The following is a 19,033-nucleotide window of genomic DNA, read 5'->3' as shown; positions in this document are numbered from 1 at the left end:
CATGTGTAATTGCATAATTTGTCTCCACGTGTTTGGGGGTGGAGGACTGAGAGAGGTACTTTCTGCACACACACACACACACACACACACACACATAAACACACACTCACACATAGGCATGCTGGATGTTCCTGCAGCTGCCGGAGGCAAACTTGTGCGGACCGGCTGCTGGAAAGATGCAGGAGCTGCTGAATCGATATAAAGTGAGGAAAGGTCAGAGTTTCTGAACTGGAGCTGAGAGACTGGTGGAGCTTCATCCCAATGAAGAGCTGCTGGAGCTCTGGAGCAGCACACTGCCTTCTTCCTTGGTAAGAACTTTGTGTTCCCAACTTTTATCATTACTGTAGAGCGTGTGAAACCAGGAGCTGAAGTTCTAAACGCTCCTCCAGTCTCAGTTTATCTCCTGTAGTTAGCTAATGAACCTTTTCACTCTTTTGTGTTTCAACCAGCATATGGTGTGTTTTTCTTTGAGTTTGCTGGTTTAGTTTATCTACAAGCATGATAAAAAAAAGAAAAAGACCTAGCAGCTATGATTAAACTTGACCAAGATGGACTACCTGCAAAAAGACCCTGAAGGCCATGCTGGTCGACTACCAAGACTGACCAAGCCGGGTGACCAGAAAGAAAACCACCATGGTTGACCAGCATGACCAACAGTCAACAACTTTTTCCCAGCTTTCTCACCTGTACAGTGTTTGTGTGGTGCTTTCACCTGAATTACCAGCTTTTTAACCACCTTCACCATCAAAGACCAGTTAGAGTCATCTAAAACCAGCTTCAAGCGACATCTGGTCTTGAGGTGGATTTATTCTTCTCAAGTTAATAATTAATTTGTAGCCCCTCCAATGTGTCTGAGAGCATCAGTTGTGTTGTGAAGAGGTAGAGTTGGTAAGTACAGCTTCAAAAACCACAAATGAACACTACAAATAAAACACCCCTGCTAAAAAAAATCCAGCTCAAAACCACTTGATCATCCAGAAAAATAAACATTCCCTTCTCTGGATGACCAGCTGGTCTTGAGCTTGACTGTTTAGGAAGAACTGTTCTGACAAAAAAAAGTACATCAGTGCTATAAATACGTAATAATTGCACAAAAAAAAAATGATGCTACAGGCTGTGTGGTTGGTGTAGGTGTTTTTCTAATCAGTTGCATGACCACAAGCATACTATATATATATATATATATATATATATATATATATATATATATATATATATATATATATATACTAAGAGGCCAAAAGTACTGTTTCTCAAGCCTTTTTCTTTTTTTTCTTTTTTAACCTCTGCAAGGCATTGCAAGTCACCCACAGCAGAGCACTGCAAGTCCTTGCATGTGACCAGTTTCGAGATTTTAGATTTTCAGCAGACATAGGCTACATGTTACATTCCTTAAAACTGGTCAGGCATATGGAATATCTGCACTAGAGAACAATGAAACAGAGAACATAGAACGTTTAGGTCAGTGTTTATAATATAACAGAAGTTTATTTATAAAAAGATGCATACAATTCCCAGTAAATATCTTGTGAGGTAACGGAAATTAATTCATATTAGTTATTATTATTATAGTTGTTACTAAAATTTAAGATATTTACAAGTTATCTAAGGAACAGAAGGAATACGGAACAGAAGCCCAGAAGGCCCAAAAGATAAGTTGTTGTCTAAAGGTTGTCTAAAGGGCAGTTAAAAGTGAAAACATTTTATTCCAGGGGTTATTTAACATGCAATTATGAAACAAGTGATGGCCATGACACATTGTCTTTTAAAACATTCTTTATGTAGTAAACAAATTCTTTCAACTTAAAAAAACTGACATGCCAGATGTCAAAGGATAGCAGTATGTACACTGACAGGTAATTGTTCCCTTAGGGGACAGCTTGGGAACGCCCAAACCTGTATAACGATGTGCAGACATTTAACATTCCTCGACCCACCGTGTCATTTGTGTTCCCAGCTCACATTCTTGAAGGTTTTGCCACCTATAGGTGGACAGTACAGTGAGTGGTTGTTGTTGAAGACTTGCAGTGTCTGGATAGAACTATCCATGTGAACAGTGAACAGCTACTCAAATCACAAACCGTTTCTCAATGCAGGAGGGCCCGAACCCATGTTCTCCAGGTCAGTACAGCGTTCTTTAGCTTCTATAGGACACAATACTGGTCCCTTGTTCCATTTATGTGGTACATATATCATCAGTAAAGGTGTCAACGTTGACTATAAGTAGATATCAAAAAGGCATACTCAGAACTGGTCAGTTTTTGCGTGTCCCACAATGCAAAACATCGTGAATGCATTTGAAATAAAAGAGATGGAGCTGTGCATGTCTTGTTTCATCACTTCCTGCACGAAACAGGTTAGTATATTCATACTTTGTGTACGAACCTGCAAAACCCGTACTATTAAGATACATATATGGTATTACCTCATAATATTGGTGTGCCGTGCACATTTGGAACGCAGCCAGTAGCCAGAAGCAAATCCTAATGCACAGATTTTCAATGTGGCCTTTGCAAAGTCTCAGACTTTGATTAGCAAAGCAAGCCTGAGGCATGTCACCAATTATAATTAGTAACTGTCAGCTGAATCTAATTTCTAAGCTTCATCAATTATTTGACTCAAGCCTTGTGCTAACACTCAGCAACTATAGGCTCCTCTAAGAAACTGTCTAAAGATCTGAAATCAAAAGTATTCAATGCAGGAAAAGAAGAAGCCTGCTGTAGACTGGGCTTATGTGACATAACAAGGCTGTTATGTCAATATTATATCAATATTTGTATTGAAACATAAGCTTTCTAAACTCACCCACCGGTTTGATTACTAAAGTTACTGCTTCATTTTTGAGGGGAAGAAACACTGGTTGTCAAATTCTGTAAAACTGACATTGACGGATTTGCTTATTTAAGAGTATTTTATCCTCTTCTTTAATACTAGAGGCCGTGAAGTATCATAAAGAATTCTCTTGCAATATATATCGAGTATTGAAGAATCACAGTATTGTGATATCATCTTTATTTTATTGTTTTTGTAGTATAACAGCCTCTGATTTTGCATGCAATAACAATAGTATAACAAAATAATTAATATTTTGACATAAAAGTAATGTAATGTTCCAAAATGATCTACCACAAAACTAAATAAATATCTAAACACATGCAAAAGTAGACTGCTTTCTAGAAAATTGCTGCTATTATCATGATATGGATTTCTTTTTTTGTTTTTAAAAATGCTAAATAGGTTATTGTATGATATCACATTGTATGATATGAAACATTGATATGGCACACCTTTAGTGTATGCTTTAGTGTTGTTTCTGCTGAGTATTTCTGCCGAGCTTGCAGCGTCTGCAAAACGCTGCCCTTTGTCTGTGTGGATGAATCTTTGGAATTGATTATCAATGTGTTTGCTTGAGTATGTTTATGATGGCGGAGAAGAAGCGGGTCAGTAATGAGACACTGTGGCCCACTGAATTTTTTTTTTTCCTGGAAGAGCGTGTTAAAGCATGCCTCAGCTTTTCAGCAGTATGAAGGGGGTCAGGGAAGCAGGCCGAAGGTTCCCGAGTTAATCTTGTAACTCCTGAGTTAGCTTGGCCCCCGGACTCGTAAACACCTCGGCTGAGGAGGTCACACGTCACGAGAGAGCATGCCGCCTCGCTCCGGCCAGCTGTGAATCATTAGTGCTGCCCGTGTGTTGGGAAAAGGCCAGAGCAGAGGACACTTGAGAATTGCTGAGAAGATGCCCTGTCTTCACTGGGTAGCTTGCCAGGGCTTTACGTTAGGCCTGACCTGCAGCTTGTTAATCATTTTAGCTCGACACTTATATCTGCATGTGCCCTTGTGCCCAGGTCCACACGTCTGCAGCAGAGGGATCTCCATGACTGGCGAGCGTGCTAGAAGCAAGGTGTGAAAAGTGTGTGTAATTGTGTGTGTGTGTGTGTGTATGGTGTTTGTGGGGGTGTGCATGAGGAGTGTGCTTGGGACTTGCTGCTAAGGACGAGGAGGACCCGGAGGTGGATGCTGCTTCCATGGCTCAGGAAAGGAAGAAGAAGGCAGGAGTGCTTCCTCCAGACGGAGGCTGGGGGTGGATGATCGTGGCTGGCTGTTTTGTGGTCACAGTCTGCACACGTGCCGTGACTAGGTAGGAAATGTGTTGGCCTGGGTCACTCGTAGTGGTGAGCGATTAATAATAGTGGTTAATATATGATATTATGATATTTAATGAAAATGACATTTTCATGGTACACAGTATATGTCCTAGAAACTCTGACATGCAGACTAAATGTGTCAGGAGGGGCTGATGCAACAGTGTAGAGGCTGATGCAACTGCTATTTGAGTATTTATACATATTTAGTAAATAAAATTTAAGCACTGATGATATCCACAATATGTTTATAAAAACATATTGGGTATAATGACGATAACAAACAAAAAATATATATTATTTTATGATGTTTTTTGTATGATAATACCAAGTTCTTGCCAATACATGGCCCTATATGATATGATAAGATACTGTAATACTGTTCACCACAAGTTGCACATTCGTGGATATCTTGACACAGTAAATCTGCAGTCTGCAGTGTTGTCTTCTCTCTTATTAGGCTTATTATTCAGTCATTACTCTTAAAATTATGTAGTAACCACAACAAAGTAAAGTAACATTTTTTCAACATTAAGAACCTTTATCTAAAAACGTACCTTAATTTTCGAATATTTAATAATTTAATAATAATTAATATTTTACAGTTTATTAGAGATTTCAAATTGTGACATAATTTTCAAAACGTACACATGGTCTTGGGAAGGGGCCAGGTCCTATATTTAACTTGTTCTGCGCCGAGAAGTACTGAAAACAAATCCACTGCTTCACTGAGTGGCAACAGCTCTCTAGTGTTTATGTCACGGCCTTCCAGTTCATATTACTTTAGGCATGCTGGTAAACATATCTTAAAAGAAGGGGGCCAAAGTGGACATAGTGGTTTCTAAAAATGTAATAAATCACTGCTCATGATTAATAGACTCGCCAAAATAAAAGTATTCAAAGTGGCTCTTTGGAGTCATGACTGAAAAAAAACAAATTTCAGTTGAGGGTTTTTATTAAAAACTTAAAATGTGAATCCTTAATCACTTAGTAACGTCTTAAGTGGACAAATCTGTATAATATTAAACTCTGTAGTTTAAAGGTGTCAAAGAATGCATTTACAGAGTGTTTTACACTGACATACAAAACTTTTACTGTGTCCCATTATTAAAGTAAAGTAATGCACTGTCAACTCTGGGTGGAAATGCTTTTATGTTGGTGTCCCCAAGCCGTTTCATGATCAATTTGCATACTGCTATCCCATGACTTGTCATGCCAGTTGTTACTTGAAATAAATAATAAGCATGTGATTTTTACAGAGTATGCAATACCAATACTATTTACAAAATAGATTGGAGCTTTACCATTGTAACAAGAATATTCACAAGTCTTAACTGATAGTGTTATCTTGTCATTTCCTCTCAGTGTAACATGCTGTTAGCAAAAGAAAGTAATTGTAGCCAGTTAGCTTTTAGCCTTGTGTAAAAAAGATAAGATAAGCATCCTGGTGTATGTGTGTGTGTGTGTTTTGAGCTCCAGTTTGTAGTCAACTACAATAGTGCAGTCTGTTTAAAGGGATAACAGAGATGGTACAAGGCTAGCATCACCTAGTCTTAGCTTAGCATTAACTTAGCTTTTGCTCGTGCTCTTTTTAACTTTTTTTAGCTCTGATTAGGGCTTTTACTAGTGTTTTTTTTCATGCATATGTTGGTCATACCATTTTTTTTAAAGTTCATGGTATGTCACATTCATTTATCATTATACCAAAGAATATACAAATGGACATTCTAGGGCTGTTATGTTAAGGGACAATTTGACCCGTTGTAAAGTTTGAAGATCTAGGAAAAATAGTTAAAAGTATTTTTCCATAATAAAACTTAAAACTTGCCTTAGTTAGCATAATTAACATATAATACGAAAATGGTTCATCTCACATATTTGCAACCACCCCCTGCAAAAACAAAAATTATAAAAACAAGATTGCAATGTTATGTTTCAATGTAATATAAAACTAGTATGTTTTATATGTTGGTCTTTCAAAAGTAATAAAGTAGTGCAACATTAAAAAGATTGAACATGTATTTTTTAAATGAAAAAACAAGTGAATTATCCTAATTGAACCATTAACTGTTAGAGTTAAGGAACACCAGTGCACTAAATATTGATAGAATAATTTGCAGTGGAGTTAGTATTGAAATATTTACACTGCTTTTTTGTGTGTGTTTTAGACATCTTTTGGATAATTAAACATGCACCAGTTCAAAATGACCCTAGAACACCATTGCTGTTCCTGACAAATAAACATAATAGGAGGGTTAAGAAGAACTCAGCTTGTTTGTATTCATATCATTGTAGTTATTGAATAATAAGCCTTAAGATAACAGAGATTACTGTAAGAAATAAGCAGTAAGAGAGCCAATATCCATTTAGGGCTCTAGATCTGTACATACGTGCTGATTTTACAGATGTACTATTTTGTACAGATGGGCAGATTTACTAGATGTCCAGGGCTGTTTAAGCTGTGCAAGTTGAGACAAGAACGGTATAAGTATGAATGACTGCTGTTTAGCTGCCTGTCTTTCACATATGTTGAAGGTGAGGGACTGATCAGTTGAGCACTATCAGTGCTTTATCTACTGCTTGCCACTTTAGGTGAACCATAACTAATTATGGGTTTGTAATTATATAATTCTACCAGGACTTTATCAGCTGTCCATGCACTAAAATATCCATGGGAACAGTGGCAGACATAAAGAAGCAGTGAAAGAAAACTGGTTTTGGGCTCACAATGTTCCTCCCAGACTGCTTTTCATATTGCAAAATGTGCTTTAGGACGATTCCCTGCCCTCGTTACAAAACAGGAGCTATTGAGGAGTGTCACAGCATGTAATTAGAGCATTAAGAAGCTGAAACATGCAGTCAGGTGAGAACAAAAACACCTCTGTCACGCTATCGCTTGCCTATGGAGACTAAAGCACTGATCCTTTAAGCCACCAATGTCCACCTGGGCCTCTGGACTCTGCAGAGATATGTGTCGATAATCAACTTTCAAGGGAACAAGTGGTGAAACTCTTGTTGGAGGTGAAAGAGCAGCGTGTGTGTGTGTTTTTCCGTCTTGTGTTGTTTTTTTTTTTCTGTAAAGGTTCTTCACTGTACAGATGGGCGAGGTTCAGGCCCTGAAGAGCCGTTTGAACCCTTTGGCCCCAGCCTGGCAGTGTTCAGCTTGATTAGAGAACAGCAGACTGAAGGACATATCTCCCTTTCGATGGCCCCTAGCCAGCTTTGCGTGTGTGTTCTGTGGCCAATGATTGAGTATGTGAGAGTCATTGGCTGTCATATTCCCTCCGAGTGTTTTGACCCTGCTGTCCTGCCTGGTGCTTTCTCTGTGTTTGTTCAGGTGCAGACAGGCTGGGTCGAGGCTTGTGCCTCATTACCCCTTTCTCAGCTTCCCCCACCTCCTTCCCAACCCACCCACCCATACGCCCCACTGGGCTGCCTCTTGTCCGGCTAGTCAGCAGTAATGGCTGTATCGCAGGCCAAGGTGTCTCCTCTTATTTGATTGGGTCCAGTGCTCAGTACTTGCTAGGGCTACACAATATGGGTGAAAAATCCTATGTGGTATTTTGATGATATTGGTGTGTGTCCTGGTTTTGAGATAAACCTGACAATGTATAATATTTACAAAAATGATATATACTCAAAGAAATAGTTGCGATATTCTTAAATCTGCCCACAAAATGTGTCTAATTGAAAATAGTTGTGTAATGTTTGTAAAAATCCAATTTTACACGGAACACAATTCATAGAAACTTTCATGTACAGTTCATGCGCAAACTGTTTACAGTTTCATGTGTTTGATCATCCTTTTCATTTCTGACATATACATGTCTATGTGTTGTTCGTCTCTTCCAGATGCATCTCCATCTTTTTCGTTGAATTTCAAATGCACTTTGCACGCGATTACTCTGGAACAGCATGGATCCATTCACTTGTAGACTGCACCACCATGCTCTGTGGTATGTGATGTTTTGGGTCTCATTGACTGCACTGCACTTTAACAAAGTCCCCCACTGTACGTGAACAGAACAAATTCTATAGATTTGGCCACAATAATCAGAAAAATATACCACATGTTAAACATGGTGGTGGTAGCAACATGCTCTGGCTGCCAGTGAAATTGGTACATTGTGCTAAATGGGTGGAATAATGAAAGAGGACTATCTCAGAATTCTTCAACAAATGTGTGGTATATTTGGATTTTTTATACATACTGAATATTTTTCTGTTAAATGTTTTTTAACTGCTTCTTAAAAGAACAGTTAAAATAAATCACTTACAGCCAAGTACTGTCATGACTGTTTGTAAGCTTCCAAGATTCAGATTCATTTGATTAAAAAAATAAGTTTAAAAATAAGCAAAAAGTTGATACAATTGTAAAACAGTGTTTTAAACATCTAAAATTATATTTGTATCAATTTTAACTAATAGCTTTCTGTTATTTTAGGTTTTAGAGGTATTAAATGCTTCAGACATCTGGATCCTATCAGACATATGAGTAGGTTTACCAGTACCTTCATTATGCAGGAATTTTAGAAGAAAAGTCTCTTAATGTGGACATTTGCAGCTTGTAAGTCAAACAATCCCACTGGTTCATTTTGGTGTGGCCTAAGAGCAAAACTGTAAAAAAAAAAATAAAAAAAAATCTGACAGCTAGTATTGAAGTTACTGCTTTAAGTTATTAACATGTTCTGCATTTCTCCAGCACGCCAGCAAGTCTATACACACTGCTGGTTTTTATTTTTGGTAAATTGCATAACTTTACCACAAAAATAGTTTTGGTGTCCCAGTTAAATAACTCCTCGAAAAAGCTGAAGTCTGCAGGACGATCGACCCCCCCTCTCTCATGAAAGTCAGCAACACACAGCGAACATCTTGAAAGGACATGCTAGTGTCACAACAGTCTGACCTGAAACAGCAGGCCTGTTTGTTGTTGTCCTGCTCACTGCTCTGTGCTGTCACGCCAGCCAGCGCTTCAGGGAAAGTCATCTGTCAGCATACCTGACTCAGGAAAAGACCTGTGGTGATTTGCTTGCCAACGCTTATTAAAAAACAACATGCAAATTATGCTTTAACACAGTACTTGAGCAACACTATTGATGTTACATAAATTCTGCCAATAGTGCAATTAGCTGATATGGTAACTTTCTTATCGCAGGACTGATAGCAAGGCATCAACTGACTTGAGGCCTCAGCAGTTCAGAGAGTTGAACAGAAGGTCTTGCAGTGTATTACAGTAAAATTATAAAGCCTGCTAATTTTAGTAGTAGCTATAATCATGACAACTCTAATGCATATCAAAATGTTTTTTATTGAAAGGAATGTGTTTAAATGCACTTTATATAATAATATTTCTGCAGTCTGATTATTCAAGTGGCCTTTTATACAAAATATTCCAAAAAAATCTGATTTAAAAATGTATTAAAAAGACCTTGATTTTAGCTCAGTTATCATATAGTTTCTCAGTCCATGTATCATTTTAACCAGAGTATTATCTGATACCTCCGTATGTTCATAAGTAAAAACAGACCATGGTAATAAATATCAGAAATAAGCAAGCAATGTTTTAACTCATCAACAATGAGATGGAGACAAAACACTTTATCTTCTAGATGTGTTTAAAAAAAGCTGCATTATGACGTTTGGATTTTATGTGTGAGATTATTAAATGTTTATAACGCAAAATTTTAATTTTTGTCTTACTCATGTTAACTCAGAGGATTCCGATTATATGCTTACCAAATTTCCTATGAATGAATCATGTAGTTGATCAGATTAATGACAAACTCTGTTATGAAGTGCATGTTAACACACAAATTGTCTTTTGTTATAAAGTTAAAGCAAATTTTTTTATCATATTTTGCTTCCTGTGTTTGAACTGCAGCTCCACTCGGCAGCCTGATTGGGAATCATCTGTCGTGTCGAGTGGCAGTGATTCTGGGAGGATTTCTGGCCTCTATTGGTTTAGTGCTCAGCTCCTTTGCCACCAGTTTGGAATACCTCTACCTCTCTCTGGGGGTCTTAACAGGTAAGACACTCTAACAAGTCCTAAATCCGTCAGTTAGTCTTTTAGCATGTTTAAAAATATATTGCACTTAAAAAAGTATGGGGACAACCTTCCGAGTTGTGACTGTATCTACTTTGGGGGCACTCATTGCTGATACAGGTGTATAATGTCAACAGCTTGTATTTATGTATGGCATTATTATTGCCAATAGAATTGGACATTCAGCTAGATGGGCAATGGGCATAGAACCAGCAACATTATGGTGGTCCATCAATACTGGTCCCTTAATACTTATTGTAATATGTTTAGAACTGAGTTAACAGAAATAGAGAAGTACAACATTATACAGGAGTTTCAGTGAAGTTTCTCCAGCACCGAGGCTGGAGCAGTATTAGCATTAGTCGCTAACCGCGCTAAGCACTAGCTCTTCCCCATTCAGAGGTGAGTACTATCGACCTGTAGCCTGCTGCTAACCCCAGCTAGCACTGCTGAAGTGGCATTAGCTTGAGCCGCTAACCGTGCTAAGCGTTAGCTGTTTCACTGTTCAGAGGTGAGTATTATTAGCCTGTAGCCTGCTGCTAACCCCGGCTAGCACTGCTGCAGCAGCATTAGCGCTTTACGGTGCTTTACGGTGCTTTACGGCACTGTTTTGAATTGCATTGAGGATTTGATATCATTCATTGACTAGAGTGTTACTGAGGTCAGATGAGTCAATTCCAACTCCTGTACTCATCACTGCTCCACAGTTCAGTGCTGGGGGGTTTATACCCATTAGGTATGGTAGCCATAGGTTCATGTTTATTTCCATTAGAGATATTGGCACTCAAACATTGGCCTTTTCATGTTCAAAACTTTGTATATCAAATGAATCCTAAATAAAATTAGTTTTTGTTAAAATTGCTTGGTGGATTTTAAGAAGAATTTTATCTTAAGAGCAATTGGTGAAATCACCTCCAGTGTAAATTTAGGCAATAAACTTATGTGAACACATTCATACCAAAATGTTATACATGTTTAGGCTATATAAACTATTATATTAAAAATATAAAATTCATGCATAACACATTGCAGCCGTATTTATTATGAATTGTGATCATTATGTATCATAAACTGAGTTTATAGTATGTTGTATGTCAAACACTGTAACTGACAAGCTGCCAATTGATAAAAACACACAAAGCTATACTAATAATTGTTTTAACCATTCATGAATTATACTTATTTACCGTATTATAATAACTTCCAGCCATGTATTCGTAAAGTAAAGGAACAGACTTTCATTATAGAAATAGTTTATTACTGACCCAGACATATAGCATATTATAAACACAGCTTATGATGCATTATGATTACTGTTCACAGTGCAAGATAAACATGGCTATAAGGTGTTATGCATTTATATTATAATATTTATAGTATTTATTAAAAACTGTATATAATATAATATTTATAACCATGCTTAAAATGCCTGCAAAATGAATGCATTATAATGTGGTATGTATGTGTTCACAGAATCTTATTAACTAAATTTACACTGAAGGTGATTCCACCAATCGTTCTTAAGATAAAATTCTTCTTAAAATCCACCAAGCAGTTTTAACGTAGACTAAGTTTTGAACTTGCAATATGATTGGCTAAATTGCGTGCCAATATCTGATAAGAGCGGCACTCTGATCACCTCTCTTTAAGGTAATACACAATATGTTTATGTTATTGTTTATAGGGTTTTATAGACAAGACATGCATAGAAAGTATTACTACAGTTTCTTTTTAAAAAGAGTAAAAATTCATAAAACACATTGATATGTTCATTTATGTGTACATGTAATTTAAACAGAAATGTCCACTGTATCTATTTATGTATGTATTTTGCAGGGCTGGGCTTTGCCCTCTGTTACACACCGGCCATTGCTATGGTTGGAATTTATTTCTGTGAGCGGAAGTCGTTGGCGTATGGCATCGCCATGTCTGGCAGTGGCATTGGGACCTTCATCCTGGCACCTGTGGTGCAGATGCTCATCGAGCACTACTCATGGCGAGGGGCCCTGCTTATCTTAGGAGGCCTGGTGTCCAACCTGTGTGTGTGTGGAGCTCTGTTACGGCCCATCACTCTAAAGGAGGAGGAAGCCTGCCCCCTGCCTGTGGACTCTGAGTGTGGCTACAGCACCAAGCCTCTGGTGGCCATCAGCCCAGCGGAGGAGAAGCAGCTGGAGGCCGAGAGAAGCAAACAGCAGAGAGACAGTAAGCAGCGCTGCCTGCAGTCCATGCAGGAGTACCATTTCCTGCTCATGCCCGACTTCCTGGTGCTGGCCGGCTCCTTCTTGTTCCTGGCCAGTGGCTGCAGCCTGCCGTTTGTTTACCTCGTGCCCTACGCGCTGGACGTGGGGGTCAGTCACCACCACGCCGCCTTCCTGATGTCCATACTGGGAGTCATTGACATTGTTGGCAACATCACGTTTGGCTGGCTCACTGACAGGAGGTATGTGGATTGGGACACTAGCATAGTTACATATTAAAGAAGGAGTTGTGAGAAGTAGCAGATAATAGTACACTCATGAAGCTGTATGTTCCTAAATAGTTCTTGGCTTGTATGTAGAGTTCTAGGAAAAAGTCAGACATTTAACTGATTTACATATGCACTATATGTCCAAATGTCTGTTCAAATGTCTGTTCAGAAATCAATGTTTGGTGGAATAAACCTGGTTTTTCATGCATCTTGGCATGTTCTCCTCCACCAGTCTTACACACTGTTTTTGGATAACTTTATGCCACTCCTGGTGCAAACATTAAAGCAGTTCAGCTTGATTATATTCCAGAGGTTTTTAATTAAAATGCTCTAATATTGTTTTTCCAGAGCTGCATATATAACACATATATATAATACAAAAATATATAATATATAATAGTAGATTTTGTGTCATTTTGTGTCTACATAAGAGTATGAGTATGATAGGTTAGGGAAAACAGTAAAACATGCAGGGAACTCCTTAAACCAGCACTAGTTAGATAATATTTTTAAATATATCCTTGCTGACATCATCCCACTTCCTTTTCCTCGTTCTGGTTCTGCAGGTGCCTGAAGAAATACAGGGGCATTTGTTATATGGTTGCTGTGGGAATGGAGGGTCTCTGCTGCTTCCTCATCCCTCTTCTTCATACATTCGCCCTGCTGGTGCCTTTCTCTGTGCTCTACGGCTATTTTGATGGTGCTTACGTGGCCCTGATACCTGTGGTGACGTCAGATGTGGTGGGGACGACGTACCTCTCCTCAGCTCTCGGGGTGGTTTACTTCCTACATGCTATTCCATACCTGGTTAGCCCACCTATTGGAGGTAAGTGGCAACAGCTTCACATGCACAGTTTATCTGAAGCATTTATGTCTGAAAAGTACAGAATACTAACAGAAGGCTTTAAAGAGCATTTCTTATATGAGTAATTTAAAACAAATTATAGTGCAAAGCTATAAATTATTTATACTCACTATACTCTTAAAACAAAATATTTGACACTCTTTTTTCTAATTATGACCCTCAGCCCACCACAACCATTACACTTTGCCTCCCTCTCAAGAAAAAAAGCAAGAAGTTTGAGTAGAAAATCAGAGTACGTTTAGTACGTGATGCCTGGCAGTGACACATAAACAAAATTAGGTCAAACCTGCCGTGTTGACCAGTGGAAGTTAATACTTAATTGGTGTGTTACAGTCAACCTTCTTTCATCCCACTCTAGTTTTTTCCTTTTTTTCTCATTTTTAACACTGTCTTAATTGTTAACACATCTGTGTGTACCATCTAGAGCTAAATTTAGATTTACAGTCAAACCCATGTTTGTAATTTGACCTCTGTTAAGATGTGATTGAAGTGCAGCTTTGATTTAGGTGGTTTAAAAATAGTTTATTAGCTATTTGGGAATCACATAATTTTTTTTTACACAGTCAGTCCATCTTCAAAGACAGTAACTGTACTTTTCACACATGTATGTATGTATGTATGTGGCCTGTTGAGTTGTTTTTACAAAACAAATTAAATAGCCGCATCAAATCCAGAGTGACGGATATGCAGGGGCACAAACCAAAAAGAGCATGAAAGGTCAGTTACTGACTCTGCTTGTGCGAACACCCAGGTTACTGAGTATTATAAAGCAATCAATCAAAGCCCCTTGTGCCAACACCCATGTATAAAATAGCAGTCTGCCCATGCTGCCTTTGTCCAGACACGCAAATCTGATCTGATCAAGTGCAGTCACAGTCATCTCAACAGACCTGATTTGAGACACAAATCCAATTTGCCTGCAGCCTGAACATAGACTAAGTATTGCATTTGCATTTGAGAACTGTTTATAAGGCTCTTGTGAAGAAGGTTCTCATTAAAATAAAATAAACCTGTATACGTGATAGCAGCAGCTTTTGACATGGTGAAATGTTGTCATTTTTTTCTTTATTATTTCTGGTACTGTCAGTATTCTGGAGGCAGCTTACATCTTATATATCCATAGAGAAAAGGTTACCCACTAATCCAGGTCTATTTCACCAGAGCAGATGAATCTACTACTGTCTGCTTTCACAGCAGTAAAACTACTTTTACTTTTACTGATTACTTTTACAGTTTAGTAAAACTAATTTACTGGCTAAATGATGGAATCCCACATGTACACTGTACAGTTAACCCTGACTTTAGTGAACATTATTTACACGGACATATTAACAGTTCGCATACGTGGGACCAAGGCCAGGGCAGTGGAGTGGTAGAATACTGCCTTTGAGAAAGTGAAGTTCTCAAATGGCTGAACTTCTTTGCTATTCCACTGAATGTACTTACAAGAGTAGTATTTTATTTAGGCCTGTCACAATAATTGCAATATCGTTTCATCGTACAATGAATGAACATGACCTCAATAATAATGACTATTGTGTTTTTTTGTATATTTTAGCAAGTCATGCTTAACAATTTTGACTCCATACACACAGCGTGACAAAGTAGGTGAAGAAATAAGTATATAATTCCCAAACTAATTTTAATACATTATTACTTAAAATTTTGTTGTCTTTAAAAAGTGTATAATTTCTTGGAAAATATATCGTCCACAAAAAATTCTTATCGTGACAGGCCTTATTTTATTTTAGCGCTTTGTATAGAGTCTGCCAATGGAGGTTTAGTAATACTGATACTTTTAACTTTTGCCTGATACTTTTTGCTTTTGTCTTTTGGTAATTTAATAATTAAATACGATAATTGTTCACAAAAAAGAAAAGAAGGAACTTACTAGTGAACTCCAACAAAACACAAGAAGCATAGACTTTTTTCACAACTAAAGTGAATGCAGAATTTCTTTATTGGTGCAGAAAACTTCTTCTCAGTGTTATCTAGTGAAGCCAAGAACACTGTTGAGGTGCCACACTGTCAGTGTCTACAATCAAGATATGCCATTATTACATATACAGAGAGTACAGGTTACAGATACAGATCCTGATATACTGGATCTCAAGAACAGAACAGATACATCTAAAATACTTTGCCTTCTTCTGAAACAGAACTCTTTCTACTGATGAAACCAAGATTAAATGAAGTTCATGGTCTGAGGTGATGCCACATCATCTGGCACTACTATATCATGAGCATGTCTAAGTGCCAACTGAACTTTTAAAAAGAAGCCAAAAGGACCCGAACAAGCATCAAGCGGATGGCAAAAAAATCAGGCCAAAAGAGGAATCTCAATATTTGCTGATGTCCGTAGGTTCTAGAGTACAGACTAGGATTGTATATAGTATTTTTATTATTAGTGACTTTTCATGATAAACACATCGGAAGAGCTGCAACAACAATGCCAACAAACCTTCAAGAAGATTTTTACCTTGTGTTAAAGCTTATATCCTTATTTTACACGGATTCAAGAGGTGCACAGAGGCAAAATTACAAAACATATTAATAAACCTTACTATTTTACATGTAGTATAATACCCAATATCACCATTATCAGTTATTGATGAACACAATATACAGGTGCTGGTCAACGAATTAGAATAATTTGAAATAGTGCAATCATGAAATTCTTTGAATGCATTTTTTGTGCAGAAAGCAAATCAGGTGTTCACCGCACCTGTCCTACTCGTTAGACTAATCACAGAACTCGTTACCTGGAAAAAAATTTGCTCAGCTGAGCTTTCCAAAAGGCCCATTTAGGCCATTTAACTGTGACACTGTTGTTTTATTGAATTAGAATAATGGAGAAACCGTTTCATTGAATTAGAATAAATGCTCGAATTTTTGTTTTCTGTGAAGAGTGTTCACTGTGCAGTATAAAGTCAGGGTTGCTCTCAAGAAAAACTGCAGCAAGCGCACCAACTGTTCCGGCGTCCGAAAAACTTCTGCTCGCGACAACAAGCAGCTGAGAAAGATCGCAGTCAGCAACCGGTTCAAGTCCACTTCCGAGCTCACCGACTTGTGGAACAAGCAGACCGGCGCTGTTCCTACCGTCAAGTTTCCCCAGAGCGTTATGGTCTGGGGATGCATGTCCGCTCGAGGTGTAGGGAAACTCTGCTTCCTCAAGAAGACTGTCAATGCTGCCGTATATCAAGATGTTCTGGAAACGTTCCTGATTCCGACTGTTGAGGAACAGTTCGGCGAAGAAGACTTCATATTTCAACAGGATCTTGCACCGGCTCATGCGGCAAAGTCGACCAAAGATTGGTTCACTAAAAAACAGCTTGAAGTTTTGGCATGGCCAACTCGCCTGACCTCAATGTCATTGAAAACCTTTGGGCCATCGTCAAGCGGAAAATTCACGACAGAAAGCCTACTACGCTGGACCAACTGAAGCAGAACATCGCCACTGCCTGGGAAGCTGTGAGTGCGGAAACTTGCGACAAGCTGGTCAAATCGATGCCGCGGAGACTTCAGGCAGTCATACAAGCCAAGCGGGCAGCCACAAAATACTGAGAAAGTGATGATTGTAATTATAATAAAAATTATTCTAATTCAATGAAACGGTTTCTCCATTATTCTAATTCAATAAAACAACAGTGTCACAGTTAAATGGCCTAAATGGCCTAAATGGGCCTTTTGGAAAGCTCAGCTGAGCAAATTTTTTTCCAGGTAACGAGTTCTGTGATTAGTCTAACGAGTAGGACAGGTGCGGTGAACACCTAATTTGCTTTCTGCACAAAAAATGCATTCAAAAATTTCAATTTCAAATTATTCTAATTCGTTGACCAGCACCTGTACTAAGACTGTAATGAGTCCAGCTTCACTGGATGAAGTGCAGCATAATTTGAATATGCATTTGACAAGTTGTGAGATGTTATCTTGTGAGTGTAGCTAATGTGAATTTATCTTTCATGAGAAATGGAAATAGTCGTAGGACATGATGCTGATTGTTGTACCATGACTTTTGGCATGGCAATATAAGTAAGGATTGAGTAGTGTTTGAGTTGCAGTTTTAGGAATACAATTGCATTGCACATCTTTAAATATTGTAACATAATATTTATTACTCCTAATTAGATAACATTTAAAATATAAAGGATATAAATTAGTTTTTGCATTTTAGCTTTAATAAGGTTAAGGTCAATCTAAAGAGGATGAATTTTAGATACAAAAATATAATACAGAGATCTCAATAAGCAACTTTTACACAAAATTCACTCATAATTCAGGTAAATCCATCAGTTAATCAGTTTATATTTATCAAATGTGTTGTTAATTAGTACATCATTTCTGACTGTTTGTAAGAACTTGTAATAATAAGCATAATACTTTTCTCTTTTGTTCAGGCTGGTTGGTGGACACCACGGGGACCTACACAGCTACGTTCTTCCTGAGCGGCTTCGCCCTCCTCTCCAGCGCTCTCCTGCTGTGCACCGCCAACATCATCCGCCACTACCAGAGAGTTCAGCGAAACAGAAGTAAAAAGCCCACACTGGAACAATGTGAAGCCCAACAGGCAGACTTTTATACAACCAAAAATAAGGACTTATTGATCATTAACACGGCCACCTCATAGTGTCAGTCGTAATGTTTGTGTTTTCTATTTCTCTACACTTATTTTTGTAAAAAAAAAACTTAAGTAAATAAATAATCAGGTATGTGAACTGCTGTAGTAAAAAACTGTAGCATCACCAGCACACTTTAACTGTCTGTTCACTTAATGTGCCTTTTCTGTTTAGCTGTCTATCTGTTTATCTGTCACGGCTTTCAAATGAAAAGCTCAATACAAAAAAGGTGAGTTAAAGCTGGTGCATATTGCATCAAACCTTGTGTTGAAAGTATCTTGTTTATTATGTGTCAATTCCATTTTTTACCCACAAGAATATGCTTTATTACAGATTTACTCTATGTCTAATGAACTGTTTAAAATAACGTCACATTTGTCAGTGGAACAGTGTTAGACGTCTTTAAAAAAAAGGGGATTTTACGTTGATATGAGATCAGCTGTACATTTTTTCTTATAGCAGCTGAGAAAGGTTAAAATACAGTCACATGAAAATGGTCTTAATTCCAACTAGTAAAAAACTCCACAGCCAGAAGAGGGCAGTGTTTAGTTCAGTTCCGTCATGAATCAGTGTTTGATGTTTATCAAAGATATTGTCCAAATACAAATGGCAGTGGCTGGTTGTCATCTGTAATTCATGAAAGATTAAACAGTAAGGTGGTAAATATGTTTACAGTCAGGTAGATAATGAATTCTAATTGTTTTGTAATGTTTTGTTTAGCAAACCAGTTTAGAGGATGTTTATACTGATAGGTGCTATGAATGTTTTAAAATTAACTTTTATTTGTGTTTAAATAAAGTTCACATTGGTTAAAAAAGTACTTAGAAATCTGATTAAAAATACTAACCAAAAGCATGCATAAGAATACATTACCACATGCAGGGTAACGGCTGGGAAGAAG

General features: G+C 37.8%; 1 protein-coding gene across 3 annotated transcripts; it reads left to right on the top strand.

Annotated features, from left to right (window-relative positions):
- The first annotated feature begins 77 nt into the window (after nt 1–77).
- On the top strand, nt 78–18,949 carry slc16a12b (solute carrier family 16 member 12b). 3 transcript variants are annotated; one of them, XM_022668840.2, is made up of 7 exons: nt 79–308; nt 3,845–4,137; nt 7,994–8,097; nt 10,023–10,166; nt 12,021–12,624; nt 13,218–13,477; nt 17,914–18,949. In XM_022668840.2, the coding sequence occupies exons 2-7, from the start codon at nt 4,025–4,027 to the stop codon at nt 18,141–18,143; spliced, it is 1,455 nt and encodes a 484-aa protein (XP_022524561.2). In that variant the 5' UTR covers nt 79–308; nt 3,845–4,024; the 3' UTR covers nt 18,144–18,949. The 3 variants fall into 3 exon arrangements, with proteins under 3 accessions (XP_022524562.2, XP_022524561.2, XP_022524560.2); XM_022668839.2 differs by lacking the exon at nt 79–308 and adding an exon at nt 3,349–3,753; XM_022668841.2 differs by lacking the exon at nt 3,845–4,137 and having other exon boundaries at nt 78–308.
- Nucleotides 18,950–19,033: the final 84 nt, after the last annotated feature.

This window comes from Astyanax mexicanus, chromosome 15, assembly GCF_023375975.1.
Source record: "Astyanax mexicanus isolate ESR-SI-001 chromosome 15, AstMex3_surface, whole genome shotgun sequence".
Lineage (NCBI taxonomy): Eukaryota > Metazoa > Chordata > Actinopteri > Characiformes > Acestrorhamphidae > Astyanax > Astyanax mexicanus.
This window is presented reverse-complemented; position numbering and strand designations above follow the sequence as displayed.